We start from the raw sequence: 16,279 nt of genomic DNA, 5'->3' as shown, positions 1-16,279 counted from the left end.
TGGTGCATTTCACAAAATACATGCATCATGAGGCAGGAAAATTATGTGGATATATTGAAGCAACATCTCAAGATATCAGTCAGGAAGTTAAAGCTTGGTTGCAAATGGATCTTCCAAATGAACAATGACCCCTAGCATACTTCCAAAGTTGTGGCAAAATGGCTCAAGGACAACAAAGTCAAGGTATTGGAGTGGCCATCACAAAGCCCTGACCTCAATCCTTTGGAAAATTTGTTGGCAGAACTGATAAAGCGTGTGCGAGCAAGGAGGCCTACCAACCTGAATCAGTTACACCAGCTCTGTCAGGAGGAATGGGCCAAAATTCACCCAACTTATTGTGGGAAGCTTGTGGAAGCCTACCCGAAACGTTTGACCCAAGTTAAACAAGTTAAAGGCAATGCTACCAAATACTAATTGAGTGTATGTACACTTCTGACCCACTGGGAATGTGATTAAATAAATAAAAGCTGAAATAAATCCTCTCTCTACTATTATTCTGACATTTCACATTCTTAAAAAAAAGTGGTGATCCTAACTGACCTAAGACAGGGAATTTTTACTAGGATTAAATGTCAGGAATTGTGAAAATCTGAGTTATAATGTATTTGGCTAAGGTGTATGTAAACTTCCGACTTCAACTGTACATACTACCTCAACTAACCAGTGACCCCCACACATTGACTCTGTACCAGCACCCCCCTGACTTGTTGTGACTTGTTACTTTTATCTCTTATTTTTTCCCTATTTTTTTTTACTGCACTGTTGGTTAGGGGCTCGTAAGTAAGCATTTCACTGTAAGGTCCACACCTGTTGTATTCGGCGCATATGACTAATACAATTTGATTTGATTTTGATTTGATTTGAATAAGACTTTCCCGAACTGGATACTTTGTTTGTATCCCCCAAGGCAATTGAACTAATCCCAGAGGCTGTTCCAAAACTCTTCCAGCAGAAAAGAGAAAAGAGACACTCGGAGCGGACTTTTAGTCCAACTCAGGAGGCGCGCACACCACCCACCGCTTCCGACTATATTACTCGCTAATGTTCAGTCTCTGGATAATAAAGCTGACGACCTCAGGGCAAGGATTTCCTTCCAGAGAGACATCAGGGATTGTAACATACTTTGTTTCACGGAAACATGGCTGTCTCAGGATACACTGTCTGAGTCCATTCAGCCAGTTGGGTTCTCAGTTCATCACGCAGACAGGAATAAATATCTCTCCGGGAAGAAGAAGGGCGGGGGTGTGTGTTTCATGATTAACTACTCATGGTGTGATTGTGATAACATACAGGAACTCAAGACCATTTGTTCACCCGACCTAGAATACCTCACAATCAAATGCCGACCGTATTACCTCCCAGGAGAATTCTCTACGGTTATAGTCACAGCCGTGTATATTCCCCCATCAAGCCGATACCACGACGGCCCTCAAGGAACTTAACTGGACTTTATGCAAACTGGAAACCACATATCCTGAGGCCTCATTTATTGTAGCTGGAGATTTTATCAAAGCAAATTTGTGGAAAACGTTACCAAAGTTTTATCAACATATTTACTGTAGTACTCGCGCTGCAAGAACACTCGAACAATGCTACTCCAACTTCCGGGATGCCTACAAGGCCCTCCCCCGCCCTCCCTACGGCAAATTTGATTGCGACTCGATTTTGCTCCTACCTCCCTGTAGGCAGAAACTCAAACAGGAAGTTCCCGTGCTAAGGACTATTCAATGCTGGTCTGATCAATCAGAATCCATGCTTCAAGATTGTTTTGATCACGTGGACTGTGATATGTTCCCGGGTAGCCTCCGAGAACAACATAGATAAATATACTGATACGGTGACTGAGTTTATCAGGAAGTGAATAGGAGATGTTGTACCCACTGTGACTACTGTGACTAAACCTACCCTAACCAGAAACCGTGAATAGATGGCAGCATTTGCACAAAACTGAAAGCGCAAACCATCGCATTTAACAATGGCAAGGTGACTGGGAATATGGCCGAATGCAAAGTGTAGTTATTCGCTCCGCAAGTCAATCAAACAGGTAAAACATCAGCATAGAGACAAAGTGTAATCGCAATTCAACGGCTCAGACACGAAACATATTAATCAACAAGTCTGTACAAGCTGGGCCAGCTGCAGTTAGTAGTTTAGAACACAGTGTGCTTCTGACAACATGAACACCTATTTCTGATGTGTACATTCTGACAGCTAGAATGTCAATGTATTGAAATGAGCTAATTACATAGTTATTGATTAACCAAAAAACAAACTAAGGGAAACTATTACAACATAACACTACACATGTCATTCCACGAATTGAGTCCCTTTTGGGAAGTTAAACTATGTAAAAAAAAAAAAAAAATCGCCTAATTTAAACATTCTGTCATAAATGTTCAACTTCATAACAAACATGTTTTCCCATCTCAATAGGTTAAATGAAGATACTATAAAAGGGACTATTAAAGGTATATGGTTGACGGAAACTGGGTCGCAATTTCCTCTTAAATCAGTCACAACTCCCCTGGTGATAGGGGAATGGAAGCATGTAGTGTGCAACAGGGAGGGGCAATTGAATGCTTGCTTAACTTGGTAAAACATGATTAGCCTATCTATCTATGGATAACAGGGTTGACGTGTTGTGCCCACGAAACATCTGAATATTGCCAAAAATATTAGAACCAACTCACCTGATTTTACAGTATGATTTGAGTATTAGATGTTCAATGTTTAGTTTGAAAACATAATTTAAAAATAAATATTTTTACCATATTAAAACAAAAGTTTGGTTCACATAACAGGATTGACCACTAATCAAATCTTTTAAAAAAGTACTCAGAAATGAATTCCCCAAAACAACAAAACATCTACAGCTTTACAATGATGGTGAAAACTCAGGGAAATCTTGGGGTTAAGTGGGATATAATCTGCCTAGAAGTTAGACAAACATGAACCGGGAAAATACTTCAATGGGGATTTTCAGTGAAAACACATCATTTATTTAAATGAAAACACTCACTATCGCATTGTTTTTCTAACACGTTGCTTCTTGTCCATTTGACTTCCAGCGTCCACCATCTGTAACAGGGCTCGCCATCTGTAACAGGGCTCGCCATCTGTAACAGGGCTCGCCATCTGTAACAGGGCTCGCCATCTGTAACAGGGCTCGCCATCTGTAACAGGGCTCGCCATCTGTAACAGGGCTCGCCATCTGTAACAGGGCTCGCCATCTGTAACAGGGCTCGCCATCTGTAACAGGGCTCGCCATCTGTAACAGGGCTCGCCATCTGTAACAGGGCTCGCTTAGCCACTGTGATGATGGAATCCGAACAACTCTCCCTGCTGTCATCCTTGAAAGGAGAGTTGCAGTCTGAGGATTACATTCATCCCCACTATAAGGAGGCCTATCGCCTTGCTATCGATTCCCTGGTGAATGGTGGCAGAGAGAGCTACCAGGAGTTCCTCAAGGCCGAGCGGATAGGGAGCTTTCTCTCAGAAGATGAACTCCACTTCATCACTACAAATGCCTCACAGCCATTGCCTAGCAGCCACACAGAAGAAATCAACGGCCCAGCACTGGACACTCCGGCCAGCAAGTCCTCAACTGGGACGTACTGGCCTGTGCACTCAGACATAGTGACACCCGACCTGGAGTTAGGATGGCCGATGGTCATGCATGATAAACTCCAAACCAATATAGATCTGCTTTTCCATCCACCGAGACTAAACAGCCCCACCATCAAAGAGGTGATCCGTAAACAGATTCAGGATGCCAGACAGGTACTTTAATCCTGCAATGCATTGTATCCACAACAATGGTAATGCTAATGTTTTTTTATGGAATGCAAATCACAATATTGTATTTTTTAAAGCTGCTGATAGTACCTTTGTGGACTAATAGTAGAAAGCCTCATGTTTAGCTAATATTTCCTGCTCCCCAACTGTGACTGTCTCTTTGTGTGAATGTGATAGCTCAAGATTCACAAATGTAAACTATTACAAGACAAAGTGACAAATTCAATAACCAGATTCCTGGCCCCATTTTATTTACAGCACAACTCCCTTTCCTCCCAGAGAAAAATTATACACGTTTCCTTTTCACTAGTCAGTAGTGTCTGAGGAGGTCAGGGTGGGTCTATAAAATCAGGTTTTGCAACTTACCTTCATGAGTAAAAGTATAGGTGCCCCTGCAAAGGAAACTTTAGGTTACTTGCGTAACCTCAATTTGATGAAAATGCGAGTGGGATGTGTCACTTATGGGAAATGTTTAAGGGTTGTTAACAAGCCCACCAACATTCTCGACCATGTCTCTCTTCCTTGTGCTCTTGCAAGCAGGGAAAGGTGGTGACACATATCATTCGTATTCTCATAGAACCGGGGTTACGTTTCCTTTCAATGTGTCACTTAAGGCATATGGCCAACACCCGTAATGCAGACATGCTCTCCAGGGTAGTTCCAATAGCATCACCCCTTCGACACTGAGGGAGAATGCCCCAGGAAGATGCAATGACATCCAGTCGGTAAAGACTTCAGAAACGTATGAGGTCTGGCTCAACATGCCATAGCACAAATCTCCCATAAGGAGATGTTTTACAACATCGCCTACGAGGTAGCCATACCTCTGGTGGAACGACCCATTCTGGGCTGTTACCCTTGCTACTATATTTTCCAATGGAATAGCCTCCACTATCTCAAGATAGCTGTTGGAGGTGCCCAAAAAACACATAAGTCATTGTCACTCTAGAGCAATACTCTCACTTTAATCCAATCAAATGCACCAGGCACATTCTGGACACAAACGGTGGAGAAGCTCTACTTCCGTAAACTGGGTGAGAGGTGGGTGTAACCACAAGCTCCAGGGCACGACAACACAGTTGTCACTCACTCAAGGCCTGCAGGTAGGATTTTGGGTACCAAGGTGCCCAGGAGGACCCCGGGCAAACTGAAGGCATGAACGGTTTGTTGACAGTGATTGCAGCCCACTTACTCACTTTGCAGGCACAGGGCAGACAGTAAAGGGGGTTAGAAAGAAAAGTATTACATCTCCCCGCTTTCCAGCGCCTCAAGAAGCCTCAAGCACAATAAAAGGGTCCCAGTGACAGAGCTAAAAGCTTGGAGACTGGTTTTGTGTTAGCGACACACACCCAAAAAATTACATAACAGAGGCTGTTACCCTACTGTGCAACTGTCGAGGCCTGTGTGACAGGTGAGATAGCAGTCAACTGTTCCTTTAGAGATCTTCACTCTGTCCAAAAAGGTCCTGCAATGAAGCATAGAAACCTTGCAAACAGAGGGTTGGGGTTAGAAAGGGTTATGAATTATCTGTGTACGTTACACCATTTCTCCAAAAAATGCATTGTCTCTTTTTCCAAAAAGTGGACGTATAGGAGGGGCACTGGAACTCTAGATCGTGAAAGATTTTGAGTTGCCGGCTTGTCGCATTCAGATTTATCCTCCCACTGGCCATCCCCAGAGTACCATGGCTACTGGGTGAGGGTGGCAAGTCTTTACGTATGTTTGGGTCAGCAGGTCCCTGCATAACAGTGGCTATCAGGACTGCTTATAAAGCAGGAGAGTGATCTCTGCTAACCAAGGCCTGTGTTAGGTCTCTTCCCTGCCTCGCTCACATTACAGAGTAATGGCACCTGGTAGTAAAGAGAAGGTGCATTACTGTGTTGTTCGTGCACTAGACGGTTAGAGGTGAAAATGCCATAAGGCAAAGGAAATGGTTGGCCATAGTAAAAGGGCAAATGGCAATCTGTCATCCAGCTTGTATGTCTGAAGAGACCCGAGGGAGAGTGGACATGCTGACTTCCGTCCCTGGCTAGAACCTGAGAAGGTGCTGAGCGGAAAGTCCAAGGGGGGTAAGAGCACTTGGGGGTAAGAATGCACATCCTCCATCATCCCATGTGAGCAATGTCATGCAAGTGTGCTGTTACAAAGGGAATGTTGTTTTTTACCCAATGCAGATGTTCCTCCCCACTGTCAGGCGAGGCAGAGATGGGGACGGGTGGCTTACGTTAAACCCGAGAGAGACGGGTAGGGCAAGGAAGCCGTAGGCTTTGCAAACTATCCTCCTCTGCTGATTAGGGCTGTGCCCTAGGTTGGCTGACCCATCCTGCCCCCCTTAGGGTGGTTAAGAGAGTGGAACTCTGCTGCGGCCAGGTTGCCCTGGTTTAAGAGCTTAGCCTGGGTATTGTCAGTCTGCTGTGTTGCCGGGGGTCTTGGGCCAACTTGGTGCCCCCGCCATGCTGTGAGGCTGGAGTGAGTTGCAGTGACCAACGGGCTGCCACAGGGCCTGGGTTTGTGGGGCAGGCAGAAGTTGAAGGCTTTGATTTCTTTCTTACGCATGTCACACTTCTGCCGCTTGGTGTAGCATGTCACACTTCTGCCGCTTGGTGTCGACAGCGGGGTTAAACAACTCCTTGGGTGTCACAGGGTCATCCAGGAGGTTCACTTTTTCTTTGTCTGCTAAGAGCCCTTTCTCCCACCACCGCCAGACTCATGGTATGACCACAGCCTTGCATTACAGGAGGCACAGAGGTTTTGATACGTAATCCCAAGCATCTGGATTCAGGCTCGTCCTCCTCATCATCCCCTAGCTCACCTTCCCCCAACACTATGTCGTCAGACAGTGAGGGGAGGGAATCGAGGCTCTCCATAGCCTCGCCCCAGCTGGGCGAGGTTATGGAGGGGTTGAGCCTCCACCTCGGCCGGTGGCTGAAAGGGGAGGGGTTAGAGACAGCAAAGCATTTTAACCTCCTTCTCAAACCCACTCTAGAGTAATTTACAATGCTTACAGGAGTTGTGGTTCTCGAGTTCTTCCTGAGCATGTTACCTTCCCAGGCAATGTATGCATTGAAGGTGAAAATCCTTCCCTGCAATCATGGAGCCGCAAGCACAAGAACATGGGGTTTGAGTGCTTTTCTAGGCTAATTTTGGGATGGAGAAGCAGTGGCCATTATGCAGAACAGAGCTATGCTAAGATTCCTGTTGTAAAAACAACGTGTAAGCTCTTCGGCTTTAGTAGCCGTAAGCTAGCTAGTAGAAGCCTTGCTGCTAATACTACCTAGGTTGTGCAACGTGGGCACACTACAGCCGCGAGGTTAGTGTTGCGTTCGCTAGCTAACAGCTACCTTTGCTAAGGTGCACTGTAGCTAGCACAGTGCTGGCCGGAGGAAACCGCGTGTGGCCAGTTAGACTTCGGGTAAATATTCTCCCACGACCGTAGAGCTGTGAGGCTAACCAGTCGGTCTAGTTAACATGAACGAGTAAATGCAGGTTTGAACCAGATGAGAGAAAAGTGCTAGCAATACTAGTACTGTGATTGCAGGTAGTAGTGCTGGTGTGGTTAGCTCGCTGTCCTAGAATTGAGGAAGTCTACAGATCAATGTGATTTGATTGAGAAATGAGGTCAGCAAAATGGATATGTACATGTGCAAGCATAAGCTATAGCTTTACTGTGGTTTCTCACGGGATTTAGTCTACATTGTTTAGACAGTACTAGTTACAAGTATTCCAAGTATTAGCCAGATGAGGTGGGTGTGTACTGTATATAGGTAATACTCCCATCCATATGTCAAACCAAGTCAAACCTGTCACAGGGAATATGGTAAACACAGAGTGGCCATAGCCTTGTGATCACACACTAAGTCACTCCTTGAGATACAGTATAGATTTTATTTTAAAAAAGGAAGAGTCAGCACAATGCGACATATTGTGTATATTATGAAAATCTTTCAACCAGGTCTAATAATGATAGGACTCGGGCACATATATTGTAATGTTCTGTGTGTTTTTTTCTGGTGGACATTTACTTTGATATACTGAGTAATTTAACAAGTGACACCAAAAAGGATCCAAGCTTTCACCTGGATTTACCTGGTGGGTCTATGTCATGGTACTGTGCATCTGATGGCCAGGGTATAATATGTACCATAGGGGTATAACATGAAAATTATTTGAACTCTAAAACAACAATTAATAAACATTTTTACACTTTATAAGGGCATGCAGGGTCATGATAATCACAGTCACAGTAATCACATGGAGTTCCTGAGCTTACAGTAATGCCTCAAAAAATATTTTGACACTTTATTTGACACTTTTATTGAGAGGGGTATACAGGTACACTACTGGTCAAAAGTTTTAGAACACCTACTCATTCAAGGGTTGTTCTTTATTTTTTAAATTATTTTCTACATTGTAGAGCAATAGTGAAGACATCAAAACTATGACATAACACATATAGAATCATGTAGTAACCAAAAAAGTGTTAAACAAATCAAAATATATTTTATATTTGAGATTCTTCAAATAGCCACCCTTTGCCTTGATGACAGCTTTGGCACACTCATGGCATTCTCTCAACCAGCTTCATGAGGTAGTCACCTGGAATGCATTTCAATTAACAGGTTTGCCTTCTTAAAAGTTAATTTAGGCATTTCTATCCTTCTTAATGCATTTGAGCGAATCAGTTGTGTTTTGACCTGGTAGATGGGGTATACAGAAGATAATCCTATTTGGTAAAATACCAAGTTCATATTATGGCAAGAACAGGTCAAATAAGCAAAGAGAAACCACAGTCCATCATTACTTTAAGACATGAAGGTCAGTCAATACGGAACATTTTAAGAACTTTGAAAGTTTCTTCAAGTGCAGTCGCAAAAACCATCAAGAGCTATAATGAAACTGGCTCTCATGAGGACCGCCACAGGAATGGAAGACCCAGAGTTACCTCTGCTGCAGAGGATGAGTTCATTAGAGTTACCAGCCTCAGAAATTGCAGCCCAAATAAATGCTTTACAGAGTTCAAGTAACAGACACATCTCAACATCAACTGCTCAGAGGAGACTCTATGAATCAGGCCTTCATGGTCGAATTTCTGCAAAGAAACCACTACTAAAGTACATCAATAAGAAGAAGACACTTGCTTGGGCCAAGAAACACGAGCAATGGACATTAGACCGGTGGAAATGTGTCCTTTGGTCTGGAGTCCAAATTGGAGATTTTTGGTTCTAACTGCCGTGTCTTTGTGAGACGCGTTGTGGGTGAATGGAGGATCTCCGCATCTGTATTTCCCACCGTAAAGCAAGGAGGAGGAGGTGTTATGGTGGGGGGGTGCTTTGCTGGTGACACTGTCTCTGATTTATTTAGAATTCAAGGCACACTTAACCAGCATGGCTACCACAGCATTCTGCAGCAATATGCCATCCCATCTGGTTTGTGCTTAGTGGGACTGCAGTATAATTTTGCTTTCAACAGGACAATGACCCAACACACCTCCAGGCTATGTAAGGGCGATTTTACCAAGAAGGAGAGTGATGGAATCCTGCATCAGATGACCTGGCATCCACAATTCCCCAACCTCTACCAAATTGAGATGGTTTGGGATGAGTCGGACTGCAGAGTGAAGGAAAAGCAGCCAACAAGTGCTCAGTATATGTGGGAACTCCTTCAAGACTGTTGGAAAAGCATTCCAGGTGAAGTTGTTTGAGAGAATGCCAAGAATGTGCCAAGCTGTCATCAGGGCAAAAGGTGGCTATTTGAAGAATCTCAAATATAAAATATATTTAGATTTGTTTAACACTTTTTTGTTACCTACATGATTCCATATGTGTTATTTCATAGTTTTGATGTCTTCACTATTGCTCTACAATGTAGAAAATAGTAAAAATAAAGAAAAACCCTTGAATGAGTAGATGTTCTAATACTTTTGACCGGTAATGTAGGTGGGAGCAACAGTTGGTGCGTCATATGTGACATGTGCTTGGGAGTGTTACCACTGCACCACAGCTCTACACAATCCTTCATACTTTAATTCCCAAAAGATCCAAAAGGTGGAGCCATCAACACTAAGGTGTTACAATGGTATGCTAATTATTTTTAATAAATCATCATGTTAACCATAACCTTTTTTGTTATTTTCCCTTCTTTCCTTATAGGTTATTGCAATTGTAATGGACATTTTTACAGATGTGGATATATTCAAAGAAGCGGTTGATGCCTCCATCAGAGGAACTCCAGTTTATGTGCTTCTGGATGAATTTCATCTGCAAAGCTTTCTCTCAATGGCTGAGAATCAAGACATCCAAATCCCAAAACTTAGGGTACGTTCACATACTCTGTTACAATGTTGATTAATCTACTTAGAGGTTGATAATCAAAAGTATTGACTGATCCTCCTCTCATCGTATATACAGTATTGATTTGTCATTTTTTGTTTATCTTCACCAAAGAAAACAAGTGACTATCTTGAAGTTATTGAGGGATGATGATGTTTCGGCAATGTGAAAATAAGAATTCCAGCGTATTGTACCTCTTTATCTGATAAATCATTTACTATGTGAGGTGCAGCAGTGGGGAGGGTGAAGGTTATTGCAGGCTCTTGTGTTATATACTGTAGATGGATTTCAGAATGAACCTGAACCACTGAAAACTTAGTTGTCACTCTATCTTACAGGGCGAGGTAGTTTACAGGTTGAGGTAGTTATTACCAGAGGTATTTAGGACACAGCCAAAAGAGTTATGCTTTCTTGTCATAGCATTTTACAAGGCTGCAATAAAGCTCTCGCTATTTCAGAGAGTCAATATATCTTTCATGCGAGGATACTGATAATAATCAGGCTTTGCATAAAGCGGTGTATTACCGTAAAATGGTCGTGCTAAGATGCCACTTTGACTGTCTTGGTCTACAGAACATGAGGGTACGTACAGTGAAGGGTCAGGATTACCTCTGTCGTTCAGGAGCTACATTTCATGGAGCAATGGAGCAGAAGTTTCTATTGGTGGACTGCCAAACAGTGGTGTACGGATCATACAGGTAAATGGAACTAGGAGGCCAGTGGTTCAGAATAAGGATTTCTCAATATTGATTAAAGTGTTCTTTGGCTATAAATACAATCTACTGTATTGAGTCATTATGATGTTCTTTCTTTGTATTGCAATTGTGACTATTTGAACAGGCTAAGGCTTAAAGAGAACATTTTCTGGCTTTTGACCCCAATCTCATGTGTGGTTTTTTTGTTACCTCTGTGATATAAATAATGCATGGAATATAAGTATAAAAGCTTGGACAATTTAAAGATTTTTAGAAGTTCTGTTCAATGTTACTTTACAGGGCTTTCTGTAGAGACTGTATTTGATTTCTAAGTGGAACACGGAACTTCTCTTAAGATTTGAAAACATTTAAGATTGGGGATTTGTGTCTGAAAGGGTTGACTTTTCAAAAAAACAGATAAAGAAATATTCATATTTTACTTTAGACAGCCAAAGGCTTATCTTTGATAGAAAAATTTGCCATAACTTAGAGATGAATTAGAGATGCTAAGGGTTGACAGCAAACAATTTATTGATAATGCAATACTGTTTACCTTAGTTGACCTCGTGCATAGACTGAGCTGAACATGTCTGTTAGAGTTGACATTTTACACTGAAGTAATTGCTGCTCTACGTTTCTTGTTCTCCACCCAGCTTCATGTGGTCCTATGAGAAAATCAACCTGAGTATGGTGCAGGTCATAACAGGCCAGCTGGTGGAGTCCTATGACGAGGAGTTTCGAACGCTCTTCGCTCGCTCCTCCATGCCAGCAGTTCTCGCCCCTCCCGAGGGTGTGCTACTAGAAAGGAATGGAAGGCATGCTCTGGCAAAGTATGCTTCTCAATCCAGCCAAGCCTTTGAGAGGAAGGACCAGTTGAGACATACCCTCGACACAGTGTACAGGAAAGCCTGTGAGAGACAGATGGGCATGACGCGCCCTATCAGAGAGATGGAGGAGAGACTTTATGAGGAGGAGCCATTTCAACACAGACCCATGATCAATCATGGTGTGAGTGTTCAAAAACACATCCATCAGTTCCAGTCTGCAGAGACTGCAAACTTCCTGAAAAGACACAGTTACGCTGGGGAGAGACAAGAAGTCTTGCATGTTCCACACAACACAAGGTATGGGGCAAGCAATTGGAATGTGGCTGGAGATGGAGGTTATCACTGCGCCCCTGGAAGAAGCCACTTTTCCAATGCTATGGACGACAATTCTCAGGGGGCACAGATGTACAGAGGTCACAATATTCGGCAGTCCTACCACGGGAATGACAAACACACCCGCTCCATGCAGCAGAACATACCAACTTTGGAGCACACGGCTAAGTCCTTCTTGCGCACATATAGGATAGAGTCTTACCTCAATAACACTGACACTCCTATTGGGGAACCATGTGATTATCTGGACCAGTATGAAGCTCTGGAAAACAAATCTAGCTCATTCATTCCCTCCAGAGTTAGGTCATCCCTTGTTTTCAAGTCCACTATTCCAGAGCAATCGGAGACAAACAGTTACTCAAAAAACTCTTCCATACGTCAGGTTGATCCCTCTGCAAGGCAAAACAATGCACCGTATTACTCATCAATGCAATGGAATCCAGCAACATCAATGGAAAACAGAATGAGACAGGATGAGTTTATAATGAAGAAGCAAAGTCTGCAGATTTTGGATGATCCTAGGAATAACATTGGCTATGGCCCAGGAAGAGACCCACATCAGTCTGTCTATGCCAGCCTGGGCAGAACCAAAGGGGGACTGGTAATCAAAAACCCTGAGCTCCTCCAAGACGACTGGCACAAAAGGCACAGTGTGGCAGACCCAAAGTCCAACATAGACTACAGAGACAATAAAGAGTCCTCCAGTCACATGTATGGTGGGGCTTTTGTGAGGAAACAGGCAGATGGTGGTGGAATAAGAGTGGGTGCACAGAATGGAGGATATTCTTCAAATCTGAATGAGGATCAGAGATCTGTCTCTCAATATGATGTCAAAAACACAGTGGACATAAAGAGACCCCCTGTTTCCATTTGGAAAGAGCCTCCCTCCAGAACTGTGTCTGCAGCAGCCCTTGATATGAACAGCAAAGAGCCCACTTACAAGTCCACCAGTACAGCAATGGGCTCACCTCGTTTCCTCAAGAAGAGCTCCAAGAAAATCAGATCATTGCTCAACATACCAGAGAAAAAAGAGGGTTTCCCTCTAACCAAGGAAAATGTAATTCCAAAAAGGGGTGGTAGCTCAGACACCATAGTGACTGAGGAAGAAGAACAAAGACCAAACAGAGAGAGGAAGGTTGCATCGCAGAGTGGCACCGCAAATCCAACCAGATCCCCTACCAGGCTAAAGATGGACAATAACCACTTTGCAGATGATATAGGAAATTCATCAGCCCCTCGTTTCAGCACTGACGAGCTGCAGCAAAACCCTCCTGCCAGAGCTACATCCATTAGGACACAGGGGCAGCCTACTGCCATTGATGAAAGACATGAAAGGGCAAGCCTTGCATCAGGAAACTGGCGTAGCGATCAGGGGGGCAGTAGTCGTTTGTATAGCAGATTTGAGCCTTTCTGCTCATTTGAGAAGAATCAACCCCACTCCTTACAATCTGCAACAGGCCCTGCACCCATACATGCCCCAGAGAAATCCAAGAGCATGCACTCTGCTAAAAGTAACTCCAACAATGAACAACACAACCACACTGGCCAGCAGACAACTAGCCACCATGAAAACAAACTGGGAAAATTTATACAAAGAGTAGGGAATTTCATTCACAAAAATAAGTAGTAGAAAAGAAAGTTAGCATAGGGAACCAATCCAACATGGATTACTGGTTGAATGATGACATTCAAAAAAGCAATCAAATTGTTGACAGATTGGAAACAGTGTACTGCACCATTTATCTTGAAAACTCTTCACATGAAGAGCTGACATCCTTTCAGGTCTATTTAGAGCAATGGAAAACTGATCATTACTTCAATTAAATATCAATGTTTTGATTATTAGTAACACTTTCTACGAGGCACAAACATACAAGCAGGGTTCGGGACAAGGTATCACGAACAGTGAACTCAAGTCAGAGGACCACAGCTGAGGTCATACCAGCAGAACTGGGTCAGCAGCACAGTCAGGTGAACAGGGGACAGGGACAGCCAGGTATTGTCAGACCAGGTTGTCCTGAGGCACAGTCATAGGGCTCCGGTCCTGTGGTAGGTGAGACATAGCGAGAGAAATAGAGGTCAATAAGAGGTCAGATGCAGGGAATCCGAGTGGGGAGCCGACCAAGCAGAGACCCCAAGCGGTGCCACTGCCAGACTACGCTCAATCATAGGACTGACTGAAGAGATAACCCACTGGGCACAGACGTCAGTTCAATGTCTAGCTTTCATTTACATTTGGTTGAGTTGTCAACTAACGTGAAATCAACAAAACATTTCACCGTGTCATTGGATTTAGGTGAAAAGTTGGGTGAATGAAATACGAAATCCATTACGTTGATGACTTTTTTCAAATCCAATCAGTTTTCCACGTTGATTCAACATCATCACATACAGTATATATATATATATATTTTATGACGTGGAAACAAGATTGATTCAACCAGTTTCCAGTCTAAGACTAAAAGAGAAAAGCTAAAAGAGTGTGTGTGTGTGTGTGTGTGTGTGTGTGTGTGTGTGTGTGTGTGTGTGTGTGTACACTGCAGTGAGGAAAACACTGAACACAATTTGTTAAATCTTATTTGCTCCTCGAGTCCATTATTTTCTATGAAGCTCATGCATTTAATCTGTTACATCAAATGAATGAGCCTCATAGAAAGTGTTATCAGATATTTATTTTTTCAAACCCAAAACTAAATCAGCTACTCGATGGCTGTGATGAGAGACTAGAAGTTAACTGTGTTAGATAGGATCGATTCATCTATTAGGACGTATGGTACAGTAGCTTAATTTCCATATGAAACACATTAAATGTCATCATTAAATTTTAAAAGATCACAATAAAGCTGTGATCACAGACAGTGGAAAATATTTTGTCACAATATTAGACAAACATATCCAGGGTATAGGATTTACAGTGCGTCCATGTACATTGCATGATTGGGTGAATGAGTTCATTTGTCAAAACCTGCTTGCAGTTTTTGGCATGATCGCAGCGTCTGGAGTGTTTTGATGAATATCTTTCTTGGTAAAATGCTTTGGCAAAATATGCTTGAAAATGAAGTTCTATTTTGTTCTACTGTGGCTGCACGTGTTGTGGATACAGGTGTTGTGGGAAATGCAATGGTATTATGATGGGACAATTTTAGGGAAATGTACATTGTATGTCTTTGTAAATATAGTTGCTTTTTCCAAACAAATGTCATTGTGTTTCCTTTGATCTGTTGCTGTATGTGACATAGACCTACTGGGCAGCAAGGTTATTATAGTTTTGTGTTTTTATATTAGGTTTTACTTCTAGTAGTTTTAAGATTGTTATTAGAAATTCTGCTTACAGATCATCTTTACTAGTTTTTATTGAGTTTAAGTTTCATCAAAATATTTAAATATAATTTTTATAAGCTTAAGTTGAAGTTTTAGTGTTAGGGACAGAAAGTAACCTATGTGTGGGAGGCTTGGAGACATTTGTGTTGTTTAGTTTTTGTGTTTTTGTCTCTTCTTGCCACTGTGGGGTAGTAATGCATAAGGTGATGGGTCAGGTCATAGGTTAAGTTAGGTTTAAAGGTAAATTAAGTGAGATGAGGTAGATCAGTGGTCACCAACCGGTCGATCGCGATCTTCAAGGCATTCCTAGTCGATCACCTTTCTGTAGAAAAGCCAATGATAAAGACATACAGGATTGCGTTCCTTTATTTCCCCCTGTGTTGCGGTTTTGGCGGTAGGCACATTTGATTCAGAAGCCCTGCGCACCGGGAAGGCAAAGAGATCCCATTTTTAACCACTTAATTTGTCTGGAAAGACCCGGCAGACTGGGAGATCTGTGGCTAAATGAGTGTGCCTACTGCCCTGGCCAATCGGATAGCTCAAATCACTGTGCCTCCCTACAGCTGCCATGACCCCAGCCACAGCAAAGTTTGATACTAGCCTGCGTGAGATTTAATAACTTTTAAAACCATGACCAGAGAGAGACTGTCAAAGAATACAGCAAAGAGCTGCTATTTTTGTGTGTGTTCATGTCAAATCAAATCAAATGTTATTGGTCACATACACATCGTTAGCAGATGTTAATGCAAGTGTAGCGAAATGCTTGTGCTTCTAGTTCCGACAGTGCAGTAATATATAACAAGGATTCTAATAATTCCCCAACAACTCCCTAATACACACAAATCTAAAGAGGTGAATGAGAATATGTACATAAACTCAGCAACAACAAAAAAACATCCTCTCACTGTCAACTGCATTTATTTTCAGCAAACTTAACATGTGTAAATATTTGTATGAACATAACAAGATTCAACAACTG

At 42.6% G+C, this 16,279-nt stretch overlaps 1 protein-coding gene across 1 annotated transcript; it reads left to right on the top strand.

The window, feature by feature from the left end:
* Positions 1–3,266: 3,266 nt before the first annotated feature.
* LOC129854685 (protein FAM83B-like) lies at positions 3,267–15,112 on the top strand. The gene is made up of 4 exons (XM_055921901.1): positions 3,267–3,780; positions 9,945–10,109; positions 10,698–10,822; positions 11,473–15,112. The coding sequence occupies exons 1-4, from the start codon at positions 3,316–3,318 to the stop codon at positions 13,604–13,606; spliced, it is 2,889 nt and encodes a 962-aa protein (XP_055777876.1). The 5' UTR covers positions 3,267–3,315; the 3' UTR covers positions 13,607–15,112.
* The last annotated feature ends 1,167 nt before the right edge of the window (positions 15,113–16,279 follow it).

Source organism: Salvelinus fontinalis, chromosome 1 (genome assembly GCF_029448725.1).
Source record: "Salvelinus fontinalis isolate EN_2023a chromosome 1, ASM2944872v1, whole genome shotgun sequence".
Taxonomy (NCBI): Eukaryota; Metazoa; Chordata; class Actinopteri; order Salmoniformes; family Salmonidae; genus Salvelinus; species Salvelinus fontinalis.
Note: the sequence above shows the minus strand (reverse complement) of the source record. Positions and strands in the feature narration are given on the sequence as shown.

Bases quoted from the DNA above. Each gene is read 5' to 3' on its own strand.
- LOC129854685 (XM_055921901.1), top strand. From the start codon at position 3,316: ATGATGGAATCCGAACAACTCTCCCTGCTGTCATCCTTGAAAGGAGAG. The intron at 10,110-10,697 runs GTACGTTCACAT...CTTGGTCTACAG, and splicing joins TCCAAATCCCAAAACTTAGG to AACATGAGGGTACGTACAGT. The intron at 10,823-11,472 runs GTAAATGGAACT...TTCTCCACCCAG, and splicing joins GTGGTGTACGGATCATACAG to CTTCATGTGGTCCTATGAGA.